At 41.9% G+C, this 23718-nt stretch overlaps 1 protein-coding gene across 1 annotated transcript in view; it reads right to left on the bottom strand.

Moving 5' to 3' along the window:
- The window catches only part of LOC138811963 (isoleucine--tRNA ligase, mitochondrial), a 48160-nt gene extending 25567 nt beyond the window's left edge, over positions 1-22593 (bottom strand). Inside the window, exons 1-12 of the mRNA XM_069999917.1 lie at positions 22255-22593; positions 20402-20524; positions 18872-19031; positions 16957-17105; positions 16823-16872; positions 16598-16707; positions 16430-16520; positions 15544-15659; positions 9828-9997; positions 8059-8149; positions 6215-6366; positions 2394-2554 (exon numbers count right to left, since the gene is read on the bottom strand). Of these exons, the coding sequence (XP_069856018.1) occupies positions 2394-2554; positions 6215-6366; positions 8059-8149; positions 9828-9997; positions 15544-15659; positions 16430-16520; positions 16598-16707; positions 16823-16872; positions 16957-17105; positions 18872-19031; positions 20402-20524; positions 22255-22521 (1640 nt within the window). The 5' untranslated portion in view covers positions 22522-22593. The remainder of the gene's footprint in view (positions 1-2393; positions 2555-6214; positions 6367-8058; positions 8150-9827; positions 9998-15543; positions 15660-16429; positions 16521-16597; positions 16708-16822; positions 16873-16956; positions 17106-18871; positions 19032-20401; positions 20525-22254) is intronic.
- Positions 22594-23718: the final 1125 nt, after the last annotated feature.

Raw genomic sequence — 23718 nt, 5'->3', positions numbered from 1 at the left:
AAAATTTATTTAAAAAAATCTCTTGTGCTTTCTATGAGTAATCTCTTTCTTTCTTTCTCCTTCTTTCTTTCTCTTTCTTTCTTTCTTTCTTTTTCTAGACACACTCTCAGTCCTCCTCATGCCTATATAAAAGTTGAAATTTCAGGCCGGGCGCTGGTGGCTCACGCCTGTAATCCTAGCTACTCAGGAGGCTGAGATCTGAGGATCGTGGTTCAAAGCCAGCCCGGGCAGGAGAGACTGTGAGACTCCTATCTCCAATAAACCACCAGAAAACCGGAAGTGGCGCTGTAGCTCAAGTGGTAGAGCACTCGCCTTGAGCTGAAGAGCTGAGGGACAGTGCCCAGGCCCAGAGTTCAAGCCCCATGACCGACAAAAAAAAAAAAAAGTTGAAATTTCAGCCAAGCACTGTTGGCAAATCCTAGCAACTCAGGATGCTGAGATCTGAGGATTATGGTTCAAAGCTAGCACAGGCTTAGGAGGAGACCCTGAGACTCTTTTTTTTTTTTGGGGGGGGGTCCGGTTGTGGGGCCTGAACTCTGAGCCTGGGCGCTGTCCCTCAGCTCTTCAGCTCAAGGCTAGCGCTCTACCACTTGAGCCACAGTGCCACTTCTGGCTTTTTTCTTTCTGCTTATGTGGTGCTGAGGAATCGAACCCAGGGCCTCAGGCATGCAAGGCAAGCGCTCTACCACTGAGCCACCTTCCCAGCCCACCCTGAGACTCTTATTTCCAATTAACCACCATCGTTCAAGTGGCAGAGCACCAGCTTTGAGTGAAAAGCTAAAGAGGAGTGCCCAGGCTCTGAGTTCAATACTGACACAGAGAGAAAAAAGAAGTTGAGATTTCTTGATATTTATTAGCTTCCTTATGATTTCCCCCAACCAATCATCTTAGTCTACATTCCAGCCCCTGAGACCCTGCTCTCCCAAGCATGCTACACACACATAGGCTAGTTTCCCCTCCCGGTCTCAACTCCTGTTGACTCTACCACTTGTGACACACCTTTCCCCTCTTCCTACATTACCATGAGACTCGAGTGAAAGGCCACATCCCTGTGGATGAAACCAGTGGGCTACATTGTCTAGCTCTGTAGTCTGTAGTTTTCTCTCAATTCTGTCATTATAGTCCATAAGGTAATGATAAAACTTAGCTTTTTAATGGAGGACGCTAAGGATAACCAACAGAAAGAAAAAAATTAATAAAACTCAAAATATATAGTAGGGCATGTGCAGGGCTCTCAGCTCAACCCCCAGAAGCAAAAATTAAATAAATAAATACCACTATGTGCCTAAAAATGACACACAAAAAAAGCCTTCATCCAAGTCCCATCATTATTAGCTCAAGCCTCTATTTAATCCAAGCTACTCAGGAGGCCAAGATCCAAAGGTCCCAATGATGTCAATCAACCTTTCAAAAACTTGTAAAATAAGGTGAGTGTGGTTGTCATACCTGCAATACCAACACTTGAAAGAATGCAACAAGAGGATCTGGAGTTTGAGGCCAGCCTGGGCTACATGGTGAGACAAATAAGAAAAACAGGAGATAGGGGCTGGGAAGGTGGCTCAGTGGTAGAGCACTTGCCTTGCATGCATGAGGTCCTGGGTTCGATTCCTCAGCACCACATAAGCAAAAAAAAAAAAAGCTGGAAGTGGCGCTGTGGCTCAAGTGGTAAAGTGCTAGCCTTGAGCTGAAGAGCTGAGGGACAGCGCCCAGGCCCAGAGTTCAGGCCCCACAACCAGACCCAAAGAAAAAAAGAAGAAAAACAAGAAATAACTGGGATATAATCGCCAATGCTTCTGTGTACATGTACTTGTTACAATGTCTTAAAATTTAAAGTATCTGAACAATTACACAATGCTATTTCTAATGAAAAGGGTAGACAACTCAAAATGATTCTGTTGAGAGAAAAATCTTTTTTTTTTTTTTTTTGGTTCCGGTCGTGGGGCCTGAACTCTGTGCCTGGGCGCTGTCCCTCAGCTCTTCAGCTCAAGGCTAGCGCTCTACCACTTGAGCCACAGCACCACTTCCGGTTTTCTAATGGTTTATTGGCGGTAAGAGTTTCACAGGGTTTCCTGCCTGGGCTGGCTTTGAACCATTATCCTCAGATCTCAGCCTCCTGAGAAGCTACGATTACAGGTGTGAGCTACCGGCACCCGGCACAATATTTAATTTAAAGCCTATGTGATAAACCAGGTGTGATAGCACATGCTTGTAATCCCACCTCTTAGGAGGATGAGGCAAGAGAGTCAAGAGGGCAGGGCAGCCCGGGCGACACTTAGTGCGACCTCATCTAAATTAATTAGCTAATTAAATACAAAGGATTTTATACTCAATAGTTTAAACTGAAGGAAACCACACTTACTTTAGATTATGAAAAATTATAGAAAAAGTTCTACCTGTTGATCAAATATTCATCTTTTGTCTTGTGATGAAATACAGGAATTGGAACACCCCAAACTCTTTGTCTTGATATACACCAATATGGCCGCCTGTCCATCATGTCCACCATGGCATTGAGTGCTGCTCCAGGGATGAACTTCACTGATTTTAACAATTCCTGCAATCAATTCATCAGTCAAATGAGAGAAAGCAAAATATATTTTGTATAACTGGCATCGCCTTTCCAACTGTAGTTTTCACTTGGATGCTTATACTGATCAACATGATCCCTACAAAACTACCCAAAACAAAACAAACCCAGGACTGAGAGCGGTAGCGCCTAGCAAGTACAAGGCCCTGAGTTCAACAATCAGTACAAGGAAGGAAGGAAGGAAAGGAGGGAGGGAGCGAGGGAGAGAAAATGAAAAAACAATTAGAGCCAATGGGGCAAATAAAAACAAAGCCACAAATTACTAACAAGAGTACATAGCCAGGGCTGGGAAGGTGGCTCAGTGGTAGAGCGCTTGCCTTGCAAGCATGAGGCCCTGGGTTTGATTCCTCAGCAAAAAGAAAAAAAGCTGGAAGTGGCACTGTGGCTCAAGTGTAGAGCGCTAGCCTTGAGCTGAAGAGCTGAGGGACAGCGCCCAGGCCCAGAGTTCAGGCCCCACGACTGGACCCAAAAAAAAAAAAAAAAAAAGGGTACATAGCCAGATATAAGTGCATGCCTATAATCCCAGCATTCAGAAGGTTGAGTTCAATACCAGCTTGGGGGTTACATAACAACAATGATCTAAAATCAGGTTTTACCCTAGATCAAAACTGGCCATAAAAAGCTTAATGTTAGCATATTTCATTAAACTACAGTATTTAAAATGCTGAAATAAGCTACTATTCTATGCTGACAAGTAAGAATTATATTATAACCTTATTTTATGTATCATAGTTTACAATTCAGAAGATACTGTCCCAAAGTTAACAGTTATCTGCTATTTATTCACCATCTATTGAGAACTCTCCCCCAAAAGTGTAAGCTACTAGCATTTCACTTCATTTGTCAACTACCAAAAGACTCATTTCTCAATACAAATTGGTAATAATCTCCAAAAATCCAAATATATTAATATTATAAGAATCTCTACTCATTAATAAAAGCAGCTTCCTATTTTTGAAATAAGTTTAAGTATTTTCCTAACTCATTTTTAACTGAAACACCTCATTCTCAAAACCTCTAGCACTACATACTAAATACTCTACAATTCCATTATTACTTGATTTAAAAAATCAAGGAGGGGCTAGGAATGTGGATTAGTGGTAAAGTATTTGCCTAGCATGCATGAAGCCCTGGGTTCAATTCCTCAGTACCACATACACAAAAAAGCCAGAAGTGACACTGTGGCTCAAATGGTAGAGTGCTAGCCTTGAGCAAAAGAAGAACAGAGACAGTGCCCAGGCCCTGAGTTCAAGCCCCAGGACTGGCAAAACAAAACAAAAACAAGAGTAAAATTGATGAAATGCAAATGACTAGATTTGATTTTTCTTACAGAATAAATATTGCTGTGTAAAGCTGCTGATAATGACACTGAAATGATGCTTTGGAGAGGCTTTATCAACTGTACATAGTAGTACATCCCTGTAATAGAGTACAAGTTCAAGGCTGGCCTGGGCTATATGGTAAGATTTTACCCTCCCAAATCTCTCAAAAAAAAAATTATTAACCAGAAGGCATGGTTACATATGCCTATGATCCTAGCACTCTAGAGACTAAGGAAGGAGTCTGAAGTTTGAAGCCAGTCTGGACTATAAAGACTCTGTCTCAAAAAAAAAAAGTTGGGGCTGGGAAGGTGGCACAGTGGTAGAGCGCTTGCCTTGCATGCATGAGGCCCAGGGTTCAATTCCTCAGCACCACATAAGCAGAAAAAAAAAGCCAGAAGTGGCGCTGTGGCTCACGTAGTAGAGTGCTAGCCTTGAGCTGAAGAGCTGAGGGACAGCGCCCAGGCCCAGAGTTCAGGCCCCACGACCGGACCAAAAAATAAAACAAAACAAAACAAAACAAAAAAGTCATTATGTTGAAATGTTTCCTGGAATAAATAAAAAAACAATATAAGAGAATAAATGCCCAATATTTACTTTAAAACAATCCAGTAGCTGGGTATAAAAAAGTAGGGTAGCTGGGCTTGGGTGGCTCACGCCTATAAATCCTAGATACTCAGGAAGCTGAGATCTGAGGATCAGGGTTCAAAGCCAGCCCAGGCAGGAAAGGCTGTGAAACTCTTATTTCCAATAAGCCACTTAACAATCCGGAAGTGGTGCTGTAGCTCAAGTGGTAGAGTGCTAGCCTTGAGCTGAAGATCTGAGGGACAGTGTCTAGGCCCAGAGTTCAAGCTCCATGACCGACAACAACAAAAAAAAAAGGTAGGGTATGGAGGAGGAGGGAATGAGAATTAGACAAAAGTTGATTATTGTTCAAGGTAGGTCATGAGAATCTAGCAATAAATTACCCTATAAGCGCCTCTGCCTTTTGTTTGTTTTGTTTTTGACATAAGGTAAAAAAATAGACTACTCTGGAACTCATGATTCTCCCGTGTTAGTCTTCCAAGTGCTGGGATGATGGCTAGGTACCATAATCCTGCCATTTCTACACGAAGCAACTGAAGATAATCTATGGGGGAAAATAAGCCTAACTAAAAGAACAAAAACAAAACAAAACAATTGTTTTGGTTTAAACATGTTACATCAGACTTAGATGTTCTACAACCAAAAGACTGTGCAGAGCTGCAAGTTACAAATGTTAGTACATACAAATAAGAAAATCTGCCTTTAAAGGACTGAAAAACCAAAAAACTATGTAACACACAAGTCTAGAAAATATAAACTGTTATGCACAACTTTTATCAAGGATCTCAAATTGCCAGACTAACCAACAACTCAAGACAATTACAGAAGAATCTTACCTGCAAGCTGTAGAACAAAATATGCTATAGCCCACTTAACAAAGCCATACTTGAGCTCCTTCATTCAGTTAAACCAAATTATTGTGGATGATAGGTACATATATAAAGATACACCCATCCAGATACATATATGTACTAAATGAAAGAGCTCAAACATGTATTAACTATTTAGAACACCAAACATGTATTAACTATTTAGAACATCAGTTATAAGGTATTGTTAACTTAAAGCAACAACTTTTTAAATGGATGGCAGTTACAATCCTAAGGAAATAAAAAGCTTAAATTACTTTATCAAACACCTATTATGTGTCACTGGGGTCCTCATTGAGATAGACATTACTATTGCTTTGATGTAGATGAGACCACAGGAACTGAAACTCTGGAAAGTTAAACTTGCTAAACTTGGTTCTGTGCTGATTTCTTCCTACTCTCATTATATTGCATAGGAAAATGACTGGACAAGGCACAGCTTTTTTTTTTTTTTTAATTGGTCATGGGGCTTGAACTCAGGGCCTGAGTGCCTTCTCTGAGATCTTATGCTCAAAGATAGTGCTCTACTTCTTTGAGCCACTTCGGGTTTTGGGGTGGTTAACTAAAGATAAGAGACTCCTGTCCAGGCTGGCTTTGAACTGCAATCCTCAGATCTCAGCCTCCTGAGTAACTAGGATTACAGGCGTGAGCCACCAGCTCTCTCACAGCCTTTTTAAGCTATGTATGTATAACCGAAGAATTAAGGTATAAGGTCCTTGCAGATCTAAAATGCTATGGGTTTAGGAATGCAATTACAGTAACAAAATCTCTATATGCAAACCCCATTATGACCTGTGCACTGCTGATTCTCCAAGAATGATAAATGCACCCCTTATAATAGAATGTTCTGTTACCTTTGCTGTAGTCTTAACATCTGCAATGTTGATAAACCACTGCTTGCTAGCACGAATGACCACTGGTTTTTTAGTCCTCCAGTCATAGGGGTAGCTGTGTGTCAGATTTTCCTCTTTCACCAAATTCTTTGCACTTTGAAGCATCTTTATAACTTAGAAAAAAATTAGATAAAATTGAAAATTCGAATAACACTTTAACACTACTAGAAACCACTAAATCTGAGCCAACAGATGCCCATAATTGTAGCCCCTTTTTAAATATCAAAGACATAATCTATGTATCTACTGGTGAAGAAAAGCTGAAAATGTAAAATCTTAATCAGACTCTAAATTATACCAATGCCATAGCTTTCATGATGGTACGTAATCTACCATTCTAAATGTGCAACTTAAAGTCATATTCTTTCATACCATGAGTCTTAAAGTGATCTCCAGGTACCAGAAGTAATCCAGATGTGGTGGACTGAACTATGCCACCTAAAAAGATTACCAACACTGGATCTATGAATGAAACCTTGTTTAATTGGGTCTTTGGAATTACATTAAAAAGAACTCGCACAAGATGAGAGTGCGCCCTAAGTCCAGTGACTGATGTCCTCCAAAGAAGAGGAGACAGAAACAGACAGAGAGCTGAGGACACAAGCCAACAGAAACAAAGAATGGTACATTGGCAGCTACAAACCCAAAGAGGCCAGGCACCTGCAGGAGCCTCAGAACCCTGGGTGAGCAAATGGTGATTCCTACATAGACTTCCAGAGGAATAGTTTTGCCAATACCTTCATTATATGTATCTAGTCTCCAGAATGTGAAAGAATGAATTTCTATTGGTTTTAGCCCTCAGATTTCTGCCAATTTGTTACAGTAGCCCTGAAAAAGTAATCCACCTGGTCAAATTAGCCTCAGTACTACTGTGGGCAAGGAAAGGGTTCCTAACATTCTGAAGAAAGGCAGAAAGACAATGCCAGCACGGAGGACATCCACGACCCTAACATAAAGCATGTGATAAGGTCAGTTCTGTGGGAGAGGAGCACCAGGGAGCGATTGTCTTATTCAGTCAATATGGAGCCTGCACCGAACTTTTATTCTCCCACAAAAGTCATGTCACTATTATCTTTGTTACCCTAAAATTGTATTACTCCCTGTTGCCTGTTTTGATTTTTTTGAATAAAGCCACCCTAAAGCAAAAGATAAAAAATTCCTAACCTCCATTTTACACCATGTAACCAGGACATGGAATGTATATCTATAAACCCAGCTCTTCAGAGTGCTGAGACTGAAGGACTGCAAATTTGAGGCCAGCCATGGCTACGCAGCAAGTTCCAGGCCAGCCTGAGCTATACAGTCAGATCTTGCCTCAAAAAACAAATGAAATACAGAGTGAGGTGGCTTACACCTATAATCTTAACTACTTGAGAGGCAAAAATTAGGAGGATCATGGTTTGAGGTCAAAAATATTAGCTAGATTCTTCTCAACAAATAAACAGGGCCTGGTGGTACATGCCTATAACCCAGGCTACATGGGAAGCCTAGGTAGGGAAGACTGCATAGGTAGAGGTCTGAGGCTTGCCCAGGCAAAATGCATAAGATCCCTATCTGAAAAATAACAATTATAAGAAGGGCTGGGGACATGGCTCAAGAGGTAGAGTGGCTGTCTCATAAGTATAAGGCCTTGAGTGAAAACTCTATAGTGCTACCAAAAGTAAATAAATAAGTAAATCATGTGGTTAAATAGACTCATTTTAGCTTTTATTTCTGTTGGAAGCATAAGGGAAAACAGCAAGAAAGGTTACTGCTGGCTGCTTCTTAGAAAATATATCTAAATTACCAAAAGGAGCAATACTTACCCACATCAGTTCCCTCTTCAAGGACAGCTTTCTTTTGAAGCTCAGGATGAGCATCATCTGTGAAAATCCCGTCTTCATCCACTAAACAATCCTACAAAGTGTCATTTTGAACAATTAATGCCATCAGAACATTCTGTCATATGACAATCGCTGATAAAACAACACATTTAAAATGTATCAGCTTAGTTTTGTCTACCGGGAAAACCTGAATACTTTTTATTAGGTCAGTAGAAATGTGTAAACTTTGAATATTTAAATCACTAAAGGAAAAATGTGTTCCTGATGCATATACCTAAGGTTTAATAACAAGGAGTAGCAAAACATACTAAAATATCTTTATCTGCTCTCTGATTTATACAACAGCCATAGTTTTTATCTATCAATCTATCCATCTTTATCCATCCGTCCATCCATCTACTGGTACTGGTTTGAACTCTGGTCCTCAGGGCCTCTGATTCTTGGCTTTCTTGATTATGGCTGGCAACCTACTATTTTTTGCTGGTTAACTGAAGATGGAGTCTCCTAGACTTTCTACCCAAAATGGGTTTGAAACTTGATCCTTCAGAATCAGTTTCCTAAGTAGAAAGGATTACAGGTATGAGCCATTGGCTCTCAGCCATTTCTTCACTTTTTGAGAAAAACTTTCCAAGTAACCAAAGTGGGCAAAAATAAATTTGGAAAGTGCTGTTAGAAAAGAACAAAACAGGGGCTGGGAAGATGGCTCAGTGGTAGAGCGCTTGCCTTGCATGCCTGAGGCCCTGGGTTCGATTCTTCAGCACCACATAAACAAAATGAAAAAAGTGGCGCTGTGGCTCAAGTGGTAGAGCGCTAGCCTTGAGCTGAAGAGCTGAGGGACAGCGCCCAGGCCCAGAGGTCAGGCCCCACAACCGGACCCCCCCCCCAAAAAAAAAGAAAAAAAATAGAACAAAACTGTCCTTTTCAACTAGTAAAATCCACTAGCTATTTATTGTGTCTGTAATAGGCTTATGAGGAAGTATCGATGCATGCCTCAGAGATACTGTGGGTTTGGCTCCAGATCACTACAGTAAACTGAATGAATATCACAGTGAGGCAATACTGTCTGCTACTAAGCTTATAACAGCATTATGTCTGAAACAATGTACATACCTTAATAAAAAATGTTTTAAGCCAGGTGCTGGTGGCTCATGCCTGTAATCCTAGCTATTCAGGAGGCTGACATCTGAGGGTCGTGCTTCAAAGAAAGCCTGGGCAGGAAAGTCTATGAGACTCATCTCCAATTAACCAGCAAAAAAACAGAAGTGGCAGTGGGGCCCAAAGTGCTAGAATGCTAGCCTTGAGCTAAAGAGCTTAGGGACTGCACCTAGACCCTGAGGTTCAAGCCCCACAAGTGACCAAAACAACAACAGCAAAAAATACTATAGTACAAAAAAATACTAACGATCATCTGGGCTGCTTTACTGGTCAACACACTTTTGCCACAAATCTTCAATATGTAAAAATACTTAGCTGCAAAGCACAATAAAACAAGGCCTGTGTACTTATTTTTTTTAAAGCCCTTGTGTAAGATGTATTCTGTAATTCTAATTTTGTGCTGATTTTTTTTGTGCTAATTCCGGGGCATGTTTCCCAATTAGTATAAATTAATGAACTTTTAAGATATTGCACACACCTAAGCATTTCACAATTATTATGGGAAAATTATTACTAACAAGCAATAAAAATGTTAGGATTTATCGCTTTTATTCAGCAGCATAAAAAAATCTGAAAGAAAAAAAGAGGACTAGTACCATGGGCAGGTTGTGCTGAGATGCTACACTGTAATCTTCCATACCATGTGCTGGGGCTGTGTGAACCAATCCTGTGCCTTTTGCCATGGTCACATGATTTGCAGGCAACAGAGGAGAGACTTTTTCAGGATTTAAAGGATGACTACAAGTACCATTCTCTAAATCAACACCTGTGGGAAAAGAAAGCCATTATTAAGAATTATTTCATAGAGTTTTATCTATTTTAACTTAGCAAGAAGGCATCAAGTTACCATCTTTTTCTTTTCAAGCTAGGAATTAAAGCATTAAGCAGGAGCTTTACCACTGAGCTACATATCCAGTAGAACATGAGACTAAAAACACAGAATCTAAGTCTACTGAGGGGGCTCATGCCTGTGATGGCAACTATTTAGAAGACCAAGATCAGAAAGATGGCAACCAGCCCAGGCAAAAAGTTAGTGAGACTCCCATCTCACCCAAAAACTGGGCATGGAGTGCACATACCTGTCAGCCCAGATACATGGGAGATATAATTAGAAGGATTGTAGTCTACAATGGCATAGGCAAAAACAAACAAACAAAAACAACAAATGCACCACCTGACTTAAAAAATAACTAAAGTAGAGCCGGGCACTGGTGGCTCATGCCTGTAATCCTAGCTACTCAGGGGACTGGGAAGGTGGCTCAGTGGTAGAGTGCTTGCCTTGCATGTATGAGACCCTGGGTTCAATTCCTCCCCACCACATAAGCAGAAAAAGCTGGAAGTGGTGCTGTGGCTCAAGTGGTAGCACGTTTGCCTTGACTGAAGAGCTGAGGGACAGCACCCAGGCCCAGAGTTCAAGCCCCATGACCAGCAAAAATAAATAAAAAATAAAAATAAATAACTAAAGTAATGCCAGGCACTGGTGGCTCATACCTGTAATCCTAGCTACTCAGGAAGCTAAGATCTGAAATTGTGGTTCAAAGTCAGCAGGGGCAGGAAAGTCTGTGAGACTCTTTTTATTATTTTATTTTTTTTTATTTTTTGTGAACATACTGTACAGAGGGGTTACAATTACATTGTCAAGACAGTGAGTACATTTCTTATCAAGCATTGCAGCCTCCTCCTTTGTTTACCCTTCACATCCCTTCCCAGCCTCCCCCCGCCTCCCCACCCAATCCCCAAAATGTATTTTCAAGATGTATTGTAATAGAAATATTTAGATTCAATCTTTTTTTTTTTTTCCGACGGTCAGGGGGCTTGAACTCTGGGCCTGGGCACTGTCCCTGCGCTCTTCAGCTCAAGGTGAGTGCTCTACCACTTGAGCCACAGCACCACTTCCTGTGAGACTCTTATCTCCAATTAACCACCAGAAAACCAGAAGTGGAGCTGTGGCTCAAAGTGGAAAAGCACTTTGCCTTGAGCTAAAAGAGCTCAGGGAAGAGCGAAGGCCCTGTTCAAGCCCCATGACTGACAAAAAATAAAAAAATAAATTAAACAGTGTTGGGATCATAGCTCAAGTGATACTGTGCCTGACTAACAATAGTCCCAAGTTCAAATTCTAGTACAGCCAAAAATTTTGAAAGAAATTCTCTTCAGATGTGCTTCAGATGTACGTATATATATACATATATGAATATATAATATTTTTTTCTTTTTTTTGTCAGTCATGGGGCTTGAACTCTGGGCCTGGGTGCTGTCCTTCAGCTCTTCAGCTCAAGGCTAGCGCTCTACCACTTGAGCCACAGCACCACTTCCGGCCTTTTCTGCTTATGTGGTGCTGAAGAATCAAACCCAGGGCTTCATGCATACAAGGCAATCACTCTACCACTGAGCCACCTTCCCAGCCCCATATATTATATTTTAATCAAAATAAACCTCTCTTGCTCTATCCTTCCCCATTCTCTCATTCTAATATTGGTAACACCTTTTAATGAGATTCCTTAGGTCATCTTCAATAGAAATAAAAGGTCTTATAGCATGGCTCAAGGAACAAAGCACCTGTGTAGCATATGAGAAGTCCTGCGTTCAATCTTCAGTGCAACAACATCAAAAGATTCTTTTAATCTTGACATTTCATTTAATAATCTATTGCTTAGTAGATTTAGTTGAAACTTGAACACTAGGCAAAAAGGCTTGAGAAGAAAACTGACTGTTGGCTATAAAGCCTCCCTTTGTGAAGAAAACCACAGGCTCTCCTTGTAGTTCAATTTGGCTGGCCTGGAATTTTGTTCCTAGGAAGACATTAGCAAACCTACATACTGCAGAATCCTTTTTTTCCAAATAATCGATAAAATCTTAAAGAAGAAAATTGGTAACCATTGTTTTTAGATAAGTCTACTCCAGTTTTCATATGAATTTCTTTCTATAATTTTCATTAAGCCTAGTCCTTTGAGCCTATGCTATACTCTCCAAGGGTTTTTTTACGTATGAAAATTAAAGGTTTGAACCGGGCGCTGGTGGCTCACACCTGTAATCCTAGCTACTCAGGAGGCTGAGATCTGAGGATCGCGGTTCAAAGCCAGCCCGGGCAAGAGAGACCGTGAGACTCCTATCTCCAATAAACCACCAGAAAACCGGAAGTGGTGCTGTAGCTCAAGTGGTAGAGAGCACTCGCCTTGAGCTGAAGAGCTGAGGGACAACGCCCAGGCCCAGAGTTCAAGCCCCACGACCGACCAAAAAAAAAAAAAAAAGAAAATTAAAGGTTTGGGGGGAGGTGGGTAGGGAAGGGATGGTAGGGGAAAAACAAAGGAGGGGTAACAATGCTTGATAGGAAATGTACTCATTACCCTACTCATGCAACTGTAACCCCTCTGTACAGTATCTTTACAATAAAAAAAATATATATATATGAAAGAAAATTAAAGGTTTGAGAAAAGCAGATTTAATGTATTAACTTTCTTTGTATCTACCCCTCTAATAGTCTCTCTGAGACTTCTGCTACCTACCACAAAGATCTCTAATGACAAATCAGACACAATTCCTATTTTTCTAGAAATAAATTCTATCTCATGCAAATTATCCTATTTTCACTATTCCTACTACTGTACCAGCTTCTTTTGTTAGAAATGAGAAGTATATACAAACTGGGGTCAAATCATACTCTGCAATGTGATAGCTTAAGACAATATAACAATTCTCTGTTCAGTAATAATTTCAAACAATTATGTGCTTTAGACAAAATATATCTGTATTTTTTTTGGAGGTCCGGTCATGGGGCCTGAACTCTGGGCCTGGGTGCTGTCCCTCAGCTCTTCAGCTCAAGGCTAGCGCTCTACCACTTGAGCCACAGCGTCACTTCCAGCTTTTTTTTTTAATCTGCTTATGTGGTGCTGAGGAATTGAACCCCGGGCTTCATGCATGCAAGGCAAGCGCTCTACCACTGAGCCACCTTCCCAGCTCAGATATCTGTATTTTTTTTGGGGGGGGGGGTGGTCCGGTCGTGCGGCCTGAACTCTGGGCCTGGGCGCTGTCCCTCAGCTCTTCAGCTCAAGGCTAGCGCTCTACCATTTGAGCCACAGGGCCACTTCTGCCCTTTTTTTTTTTCTGCTTATGTGATGCTGAGGAATCGAACCCAGGGCCTCATGCATGCAAGGCAAGCACTCTACCAATGAGCTACCTTCCCAGCCTAGCCCCTAACTTTTTGATGAAGCCTTTAATAACCTTCTGCATTAAAAAAGTGTATGTGTGGGAGATATGAATATATGAAGGTTGAGGGCAGGAGATATAAGCCTATAATCCCAGGAAACTGAGACAGAGGATCACAGAGGCTATCTTAAGCAACTTAGCAAAACCCTCTCTCAAAATAAAAATAAAAAAGCATGTTGCTCAGTGGTATAGTACTTGTCTAGAATGCTGGAGCATTCTAGGCCCTGGGATCAATTAAAAAAGAAGTATTAGGTCCTCTAACTAACCTATTGTACAAAAAAAGATAAAATGTTCTTAAAACAGCAAAGCATGGAGCACACACTTGTAATCTCAGTGCTCAGGGAGGCTGAAGAGGATTACAAATTCAAAGCTGGTCTGGGCTAAACAGTGCTAGTCCAACTAAGGTTACTTAGTAAGTCCCTATCTCCAAAATCACAAACAAAAAACAATCTTAAACATTCTGTAAATTCTTTCTTCCTTTTGATGTCACTATTTTGCTAACGTAATTTGTTTATAGTTCTAACTTAAATATAAACTCACATCAGAAATGAATTTAAAGGACTTTTCCATTTACTTAGGTAGTCTTTCCATTTTCTGTATGATGCTCAAGCACTTTTTGCTTTAGTGAGCTTTTTGCCTCGGCTTGGACCCTGATTCTATTTACTGCGATTTCTGCATAACTGGGATGAAAGGAGCAGCCAAACCCAGCCTTTAATGGTTGAGACAAGGTCTCAGGAATTTTTTACCTGGTACTTGCCTCAAATCACGTTCCTGATATCTACCTCCTGAGCAGCTAGGATTATAGGCATGAGCTATCATGTCTGGCTTTTTTTTCTTTCTTTTATCTATATCATCGTTTTTTAGCAATAAAAATATATCATTAAAGATCACATATAATTTTAAACTTTCCCAGACTTCCAAAGTAGTATTTCAAAATCAGTCAGTATGTTAAAACCTCAAATTATTTACAAAGAAGTCTTCTGGTAGAATGAATACTGTATCTTTGGAATGACTTACACAATTTGTTCAATTCTTACTAAAATGACATTCTAAAAAATAAGCTTTAGGGGCTGGGAAGGTGGCTCAGAGGTAGAGCGCTTGCCTTGCATGCATGAGGCCCTGGGTTCGATTCCTCAGCACCACATTAAAAAAAAAAAGCCGGAAGTGACACTGTGGCTCAAGTGGTAGAGCGCTAGCCTTGAGCTGAAGAGCTGAGGGACAGCGCCCAGGCCCAGAGTTAGGCCCCACGACTGGACCCAAAAAAAAAAAAAGCTTTATTGTCTTTCTTGCAGCTTGTATTAAATCAGAAAAGAACAATTCTATTAGCCTGGCACGAATGGCTCATGTCTGTAACCCTAGCTACTCAGGAGGCTGAGATCTGAGGATCACACTTCAAAGTCAACCCAAATAGAAAAGTCCATTAAGCTCTTATCTTCAGTTAACCACCAAAAGCCGAAGTACTACTGTAGCACAAGTAGCAGAATGCCAGCCTTGAACAACAAAGCTCAAGGAGAATGCCCAGGCCCTGAGTTCAAGCTCAGAAAAGGCATCACCTATACACCCACACCCACACACACCCCACACACACACACATACATACACACTCGCACGCACGGGCTGGGAAGGTGGTTCAGTGGTAGAGTGCTTGCCTCGCATGCATGAGGCCCTGGGTTCGATTCCTCAGCACCACATAAGCAGAAAAAGCTGGAAGTGGCACTGTGGCTCAAATGGTACAGCACTTGCCTTGAGCTGAAGAGCTCAGGGACAGTGCACAGGCCCAGAGTTCAGGCCCCACAACCAACAAAAAAAAACAAAAAACACACAAAAAAATCAATTTAACAATTCTGCATAAAATTTTATGAAGTAACTACTAGATTTTTGCCAGAAATAATCTTATACCTAGTGCCTCTGTCAATATTTTCCTATACTTTAAACACATTAACTTATATTCTCCCTCAAAGAATCATGTAAAATAGTGTCTAATGTAGAAAGCGAGAAAACTATATGTAATCTGCTTCAATTTACCAGGGAAATGTTCAACAAAGTAATGAACTCAAATCAACCTAATATTTTAATGACTGTGACAGTCAGACTAGCCTAAATCTTTACCTTCAAATGTTGAAATAACCTCAAATGTTGTGTCCAAAGTAGAAGAAATAGCTGCTACTTTATCTGCAGCCACTATGTAGAGGTCTCCGGAAGTAGAACATTTCACAAGAGCATACCTAACATAAAATTTGAGAAGAAAATTACTAGCAATGAAAAAAAGACAAGCCACAGCTAACAACTGAGTTTTTAATATTGTTTTAGAAAAACAAACTTCGGTTAAACAATACTACTTGCAAGCCAGGTACCAATGGTTCAATGCATGTAATCCTAGCTAGTTGGAAAGCTGAGATGAGGGCAGAGGTTTGAGAGCAGTCTAACATGAGACCCCTTCTCAACCAATCGCTGGATACCATGGTAGGTACCTGGTCTTCCTAGCTAAGGAGGAGGCCAAGATCAGGAGTATAGTAACTCCATGACAGCCTGGACAGAAAAGTTCATGAGTCTCCATTTCAACAGATATTACAGATATTCAACAGTGATATTACATGTCTTCTCAGCTCTGGGAAGAAGACTGTGTGGTCCAAGCATGCTCTCAGGCAGGAAAGAAGACTCCATCTCTAAAATAACCAGGGCAAAAGAAGGGCTGGAGGTGTGACTCAGCAGTAGAATGACTGACTGCTCAGCAAGCCTGAGTCCCTGAGTTCAAACTCCAGTACTGGTGAAATAAAAAGCACTACTTTCAAACCACTCCACACTTCATGTTTCATGTTCCAAAGAAAGCTAGGTCTTAAAAGGAATCATCTGTGAATTAATAAAATCTATACAAACATAGTATATTATAATTCATTCGATTTTTAAAGGGATAATAAGGAGAAAATAAGTTCAACATAATGCGAATGGTGGCATGATTCCTATTTGTAGACTAAAAATGTAATAATATACCTACTTTGCTTCTGGCATATAGCACACGGCCTGATTTGCTGGAATTGTCCAAGGCTGGGTGGTCCAGATTAAAACACTAATAGGAGATGAACCATCTGTGAAAATAACATCATAACTGTTAGCAAATAATACAATTTCATAGTTTGAATAAATCCAAGGAAATAAACCTTACCTGTAAGTGGTGCTAATTTAGGAGAAGGTTCTAAGAGAGGGAATTTTACATAAATTGAACGACTGACATGCTCAGGATTATATTCAAGTTCTGCTTCAGCCAAAGCAGTCCTAAGGTTTAAAAACATCAAACATAAATAAGGAAATGTCATCAATTTCTCACACTCTTCCACTGAGCCACCTTCCCAGCCCTCTCTACTTTAATTACCAACAAACACATATGTACCTTGATGAAGGAGACCAAAACACAGGCTTGTAAGATCGATAAACTAAGCCCTAAAAGACAGAAATACTAGAATAAAGCTGAAAGTTTGTGATTCATACTTTAATATGGTGAAGAAAAGAGAAATCTTTTATTACCTTGTCATACATCTGGTAAAAAACTCTCAACTGTTTGGCCTCATACTCTCTATCAAAAGTGTGGTAGCAATTATTCCAATCCGCCATTATTCCCCAGCGGGTAAACGCTGCTTTCTGCTTTGCAATGGCCGCTTTAGCAAATGATCTAGCTAAAAAGAAAGGGAAAGAGAAAGAAAGGAAAAGGAAAGGCTTTTGAAAGCCAATAACTTTGAAAAAATGTTTCTTGGGGCTTTCTTTTTCTCTTTTTTTCCCTGTTCCTAGGGCTTCAACTGGGCCTGGGTACTGTCCATGACCTTCTTTTACTCAAGGTAGTACTCTACCATTTGAGCCACAGCACCACTTCCAGCTTTTTCTGAATAGTTTATTGGAGATAAGAGACTCACAGACTTTTCTGCCCTGGCTGGCTTGGAACCATGATCCTCAGATCTCACCTACCTGAGTAGCTAGTATTACAGCCTGGGTAATTATTATTATTATTTTTGTGTGTGTACAGTTTTTTTGGGGGGAGGGGAGGTCCAGTCGTGGGGCCTGAACTCTGGGCCTGGGCGCTGTCCCTCAGCTCTTCAGCTCAAGGCTAGCACTCTACCACTTGAGCCACAGTGCCACTTCCGGCTTTTTTTCTTTTTGCTTATGTGGTGCTGGGGAATCGAACCCAGGGCCTCATGCATGCAAGGCAAGCGCTCTACCACTGAGCCAACTTCCCAGCCTATGTGTGTACTGTTTTTTGCAATATGGTCTCATGATGAAGCCCAGGCTGGCCTGAAATTCCCTATGTACTGATATTACAGGGGCACATAATCACGATGATAATCCTAGCTAATCAGGAGGATAAGATCTGGAGATTACAGTGTAGAGCAAATCCCAGGGAACAAATTCAGGAGACTCTTATCTCTAATTAAATAGCAAACCATCAGACCTGGATGTGAGGCTCAGATGGTAGAGCATCAGCTATGAATGAAAAAAGCCTGGACAGAGTGTGAGGCCTTGAGTTCAAGTCCTAGTACCAGCATGCACATAAAGAAAAATCTTTATAATTATATCCAAATACATACAGTAGACAAGAAAACTTCCTTTCTAGCCAAATCTACTGAAAGGATCACGAATAAAATAAGCTATTAATTTTTAAAAATGAGTTCTTGTAATTTGGTTGATTGGTTGTTTTTTTCTGAGGCAAGAATCTCCCCATGACGCTCAGGTGGCCTCATCCCCACAATTCTGAGTTAGCCTCCAGGAATGCTAGGAATACAAGTATGTACCATAATGCCCAGCTTTAAAATACATGTATTTTATTTTATGGTTGTAATACACTTTAAAATTTTTGGTTGAGGCTGGACACCACTGGTTCATACCTATAAACCTAATTACTCAGGAGGCTGAGATTTGAGGATCAAGGTTCAAAGCCAGTCCAGGCAGGAGACTTATCTCCAATTAGCCACTAAGAAAAGCCAGAAGTAGAGTTGTGGTTCATGTGACAGAGCACTAGACTTGAGCAAAAAGGTCAGTGACAGCACCCAGGCCAACAGTTCAAGTTCCAGGATTGGCACACACAAAAAGATAATAGTTTGATTTTTTTGTAATCCATGTATCTTAGAAGTGACTTGTGATTCAGAACGTGAGATGAGACACCAAGCTCTATATAGTAAAATGAACACTAAAGTAAGTTGTAATAAAATAAAAGTCTCTACACAACTGAAGGGTTGCAATGGATAGATTCACAAGGTTTCACCTTCAGTCTATAAACAGAAATGCTCAAGAGAATCAATTGGAAGATTTTGTTTCCTCTAACATGTAATAGTTCCCAACAGATCTCATTACAGCAAACCAAAACAAAAGTCCTTCTGGTAAAATCCTGACTTTTCCAAGGGAATTAAGCATGTACAAAATCATTTTAAAAGAACAAACAGAGATTATGTACCTTTTTCTCTAATTTCCATAGCTGAAAGATTTTGAGCTTTTCCACCAAGTTCTGATAGTATTTTTAGTTCAATGGGCAAACCATGGCAATCCCAACCAGGCACAAAATGGATTTTAGAGCCTCTCATCATGTGAAATCGATTGGCTATGTCTTTCAAAATCTGCAAAGATCAAATGACAATCAACATCTACATAGAAAGCATGTGGCTCATAATGCAAAAACATTTTAAAATAAAGTCCAGCAGAACTGGTGGCTCATGCCTGTAATCCTAGTTAATCAGAAGGCTGAGATCTGAGGATTCAAAGCCAGCTTGGGTAGGAAAGTCTGTGAGACTCTCATCTCCAATTAGCCACCAAAAAACTAGAAGTGGTGCTGTGGTTCCATGTGGTAGAGTGCTAGCCTTGAGCAAAAGAGCTCAGGGGCAGTGCCCAGGCCCTGACTTCAAGCCACACAATGGACAAAAAAATAAAAATAAAGTCTAATTTTAAAAGAACATATAAGATAAACTATTAAGTCTAATACAAATGATACATAAACACAGAGGTAACAAATATGTGAGTTTTTAAAATCTGAGGCACCACACTGGTAATGAACAAAGTGATGACTACAACATGATCCTTGTACTTAAGGACTCAAAAAGTCTGATAAAGGATATAACATCAGTTAACATAGCTATTCACAGGATGCTATTAGAACAACAAGCTGGGTGCTGGTGGTTCACATCTGTAATCCTAGCTATTCTGGGAGTCTGAGATCTAAGGATCATAGTTGAAGCCAGCACAGGCAGGAAATTTCATGAGATTCTCATTTCCAATTAATCACCAAAAAGCTGGGAGTGGAGCTGTGGCTCAAGTGGTAGAGAGCTAGTCTCGAGCAAACAAGCTCAGGGACAGCCCACAGGCCCAGAGTTCAAGCTCTAGGATTGGCACAAAACAAACAACAACAAAAAAACTAGTCACTCATATCAAGAGTCAGAAAGATTTTACACTAAAGGAAAATGATAATAGATAACCAACTCTGGGATGCTAGAAGTATTAGACTTACCTGATAAAGATTTTAAAGCAGGCATAATAAGAATATTCTTTTTTTTTGTTGTTGTTGGTGGTGGGGCTTGAACTATGGGCCTGGGCGCTCTCCCTTAGCTCTTCAGCTCAAAGCTAGCACTCTTCCATTTAAGCCACAGAGCCACTTCTGGTTTTCTGAATGGTTGTTTATTGGAGATAGGTCTTCCGGACTTTTGTGCTCGGGCTGGCTTTGAACCACAATCCTCAGATCTCAACCTCTACACTAGCTAGGATTACAGGTGTAAGCCACTGGCACCCGGCATAATAAGAATATGTGAAATATATGAAAAAGTAGCAATCATGGGCAAAGAACAAAAGTCTCAGCAAAGAAATGGAAGAGAGAAATACCCCCCGAACCTTTTTAGTTTATATGCCAATATAAATTTACATAATTATAATATGCTCTTTTGTGTCAAGTATTTAAATAATATTTTCCTTCCAATTTCATAATCTAAATTATCATTACCTTATTTAAAGCATGTCCAACATGAGGGTCACCATTTGCATAAGGAGGTCCATCATGTAGACAAAATTCTTTCTTAACTTTTCGTTCTCTTTGCCATGAGTAAAGTTCTGAAAACCCACATTTCTGTTAAAACAAACAAAACAAAAATGTCTAAACATCATAAAAATCATACAACAGAATAGCAGCTATTACATGCTTAATTCTTTTTTTTTGGGGGGGGGGGTCTGGTCGTGGGGCCTGAACTCTGGGCCTGGGCGCTGTCCCTCAGCTCTTCAGCTCAAGGCTAGTGCTCTACCAGTTGAGCCACAGCACCACTTCTGGCTTTTTTTCTTTTTGCTTATGTGGTTCTGGGGAATCGAACCCAGGGCCTCATGCATGCAAGGCAAGCGCTCTACCCCTGAGCCACCTTCCCAGCCCCTACATGCTTAATTCTTACCTCATCCCAATCTATTGGTTTCTAAAATATAAACGGTATAAGTTTCTGAAATGCACACCTGATGATTCTCTTAAAACTTTTCAGTAGTTTCCCTGCAGACTTCAGATTAAACCCTAAGCTCAGTAAGACACACACTTTACAAAGCTTAACAGTACTATTCAATTTTTGGACCGCGTATCAGCACTCCCTCACTCTTCAATCTAGCAGGGCCATAGGACATGTACCTCCCACATCTCATTCTTGTTATTCTTTGATCTCAATACTTGCTACTCCCTAAATTTTGATCAACACACTAAAGTCCTACACCCCTTTCCTACCATGATGCTGCTGGCCAAGTCAGGTAAAGACCTGTTTCATTTGAAAAAAAAAAGTTACAATATCTATCTATAGGGTAAGTGTAAAGATTAACTGAGAGAACATCACAAATGGTCATACTTCTTGGTATATAGATGGCACTAGAGAAAAATACCTTAAACAAGAATTAGGAAAGAGGAAGTGGCGCTGTGGCTCAAGTGGTAGAGCATTCGCCTTGAGCTGAAGAGCTGAAGGACAGCACCCAAGCCCAGAGTTCAAGCCAAACGACGGACAAAAAAAAAAAAAAAGAATTAGGAAAGAAACAAACAAAAACAAAGAACTGGGCAGGGGTACAGCTGCATGGTAGAGTGCCTGTCTATCAAGCTGTCTATCAGAATGCTGGGAGCCTAGCTACTCCAGGCTGAGATCTGTGAATGATGGCTCCAAGTCAGGGGGCAGACAAATCTTGGAGAATCTAATATCCAGTTAACAAGCAAAAAGATGAAATAGATGTATGGCTCAAATGGTAGAGCACCAGCCTTGCACAAAAAGGGAGAGCAAAAGGCCCTGAGTTCAATCCCGCCAACACAGAAGATATCTATCTATGTCCATCTGGAATGTCACCCTGGGTTTGATCCCCAGCACAGAAGGGGAAAAAAAAAGGTCATAAAGGAAACTTAGGATCGTGAACTGTCCTAAGACTAGGCTAAAGCACACCAGAATGCCGGGTGACCAGGCATTACAGAAACTAAAAACTCGACCTCTCCCTCAGTAACTTCAGTGTAAGCAGGAGACGCACAGCCTACAGTGCCTGGAAGCGCCGCTGCCGTGTCCTCGGGCAGTCAAGGGTGGGCTTCGCGCTTCGCTTACGCTCCACCGCGTTCACCACGGTTCGTTTGGACTAGTGCCAGGAGCCCCTCCCTGCACGGCCCGTGCTGGAAACGGGGCGACGCTCCGCAGACTCGCAAAGGGGCACCCCGGCTCCCGGAGGCCCCGCGGGGGAAGCGGCCCCCACTGAGTGGGCCGTCCGCCCCGGAGAAAGCCGGCGGGAGCCCGGTGACTCCGGCCCGGCGCCCAGCCCGCGCTCCCGGGGTGGCTCCCGCGGGCCCCACGCCGCCGGTACCTGCTGGATCTCCAGCTCCGTGTCCGGCTGCTGGCGGCCCAGCAGCTTCATGGGGAAGGCGGTCTGCGGCAGCAGCACCGTGTCCCGGTATTTGCTGCTGTTCGGGCTGGTCAGCTGGTTATTGGCGCCGGTGACCGAGCGCACCAGAAGCCTCCGCGTCGTCCCCAGCCACCCCAGGCGACACGGGAAGCGGGGCGGGCCCCACAACCTCCCGGCCGCGGCCAGAGCCGCAGCCCCCGGCCCGCGCGGGTACAGCCCCCAACGCATGGCCGGGCAGGGCAGGCCGCACCCCCTCACCCCCGAATGCGGGGCTCCTCCGGGCTCCCACCGCGGGTCTGAAGGCAGAGGACCCTCCCCCTCCCCAGAGCCTGGACCAGACGCCCCGCCGTGCGCAGGCGCTCCGGGCTGCAAGGGCGGGCCCGGAGCTGGCTGCCTCCCCGGGTCAGCCAAGTCAAATCTAATCCGGGTCTTTGTTGCGGCCGAGGGGGGGCGTGGCGGCACCAAGGGGCGGGGCAAGGGTGATTCCCCAGCCCCCCCCTTCTAATCAGAGTGCCTGGCTTTCAAATATGGAAATATTGAGTCGGGGGCGAGTGGCTCACACCTGTAATCCTAGCTACTCAGGAGATTGCGATCTGAGGATGGCTGTTCAAAGCCAGCCCGGGCAGGAAAGTCCGTGAGAGTCTGATCTGGATCCAATTAACCACCAGAAAACCTGAAGTGGTGCTGTGGCTCAAGTGGTAGACTGCTTGCTTTGAGCTGAAGAGCTCAGGGATAGTGCTCAGGCCCAGAGTTCAAGCCCCAGACCCACAAAAAAATAAAATAAAAATAAACAAATATGGAAATATTCAATATGTTCACGATATTACTTCTATATCATAATTAATTAAAAATGTATATATAGCCAGGCATGATAGTGAAGCAGGAGGTTTGCAATTAAGTAAGCTAGTCTGTCCTCCCTCCAAAAAAGAAAAAAATTGAAGTTTTTAGGACTCAAATGAAAGTTTAGGCATGGGGATGCAGCTCAGTGGTAGAATGCTTGCCTAGCAGGTACCAGAAGCTCAGTTTGATTTCTAGATTCCTAGCACTGTACACACACACACACACACACACACACACACACACACACACACACACACACAGGCCAGCTCCAGTGGCTCACGCCTGTCATTCTAGCTAATCAGGCGGCTAAGATCTGAATATAATAGTTCAAAGCCAGCCAGAGCAGCAAAGTAATTACCCACCAGAAAACGGGAAGTGGCACTGTGGCTCAAGTAGTAGGGTGCTAGCCTTGAGCCTAGAGTTCACAGACAGCGCCCAGGCTCTGAGTTCATGCCCCACAAAAAACAACAACAACAAAAAAAACAAGAATACATTTTACATTCTTTTCATTCTGTCTTCTAAATTGGATATGCATTGCATCTCTGTCTGGACTCGTCTCAAGAACTCAACAGGCATTTATAGATA

This window comes from Dipodomys merriami, unplaced genomic scaffold (assembly GCF_024711535.1).
Source record: "Dipodomys merriami isolate MVZ:Mamm:240054 unplaced genomic scaffold, mDipMer1.0.p SCAF_551, whole genome shotgun sequence".
NCBI classification, from domain to species: Eukaryota; Metazoa; Chordata; class Mammalia; order Rodentia; family Heteromyidae; genus Dipodomys; species Dipodomys merriami.
Note: the sequence above shows the minus strand (reverse complement) of the source record. Positions and strands in the feature narration are given on the sequence as shown.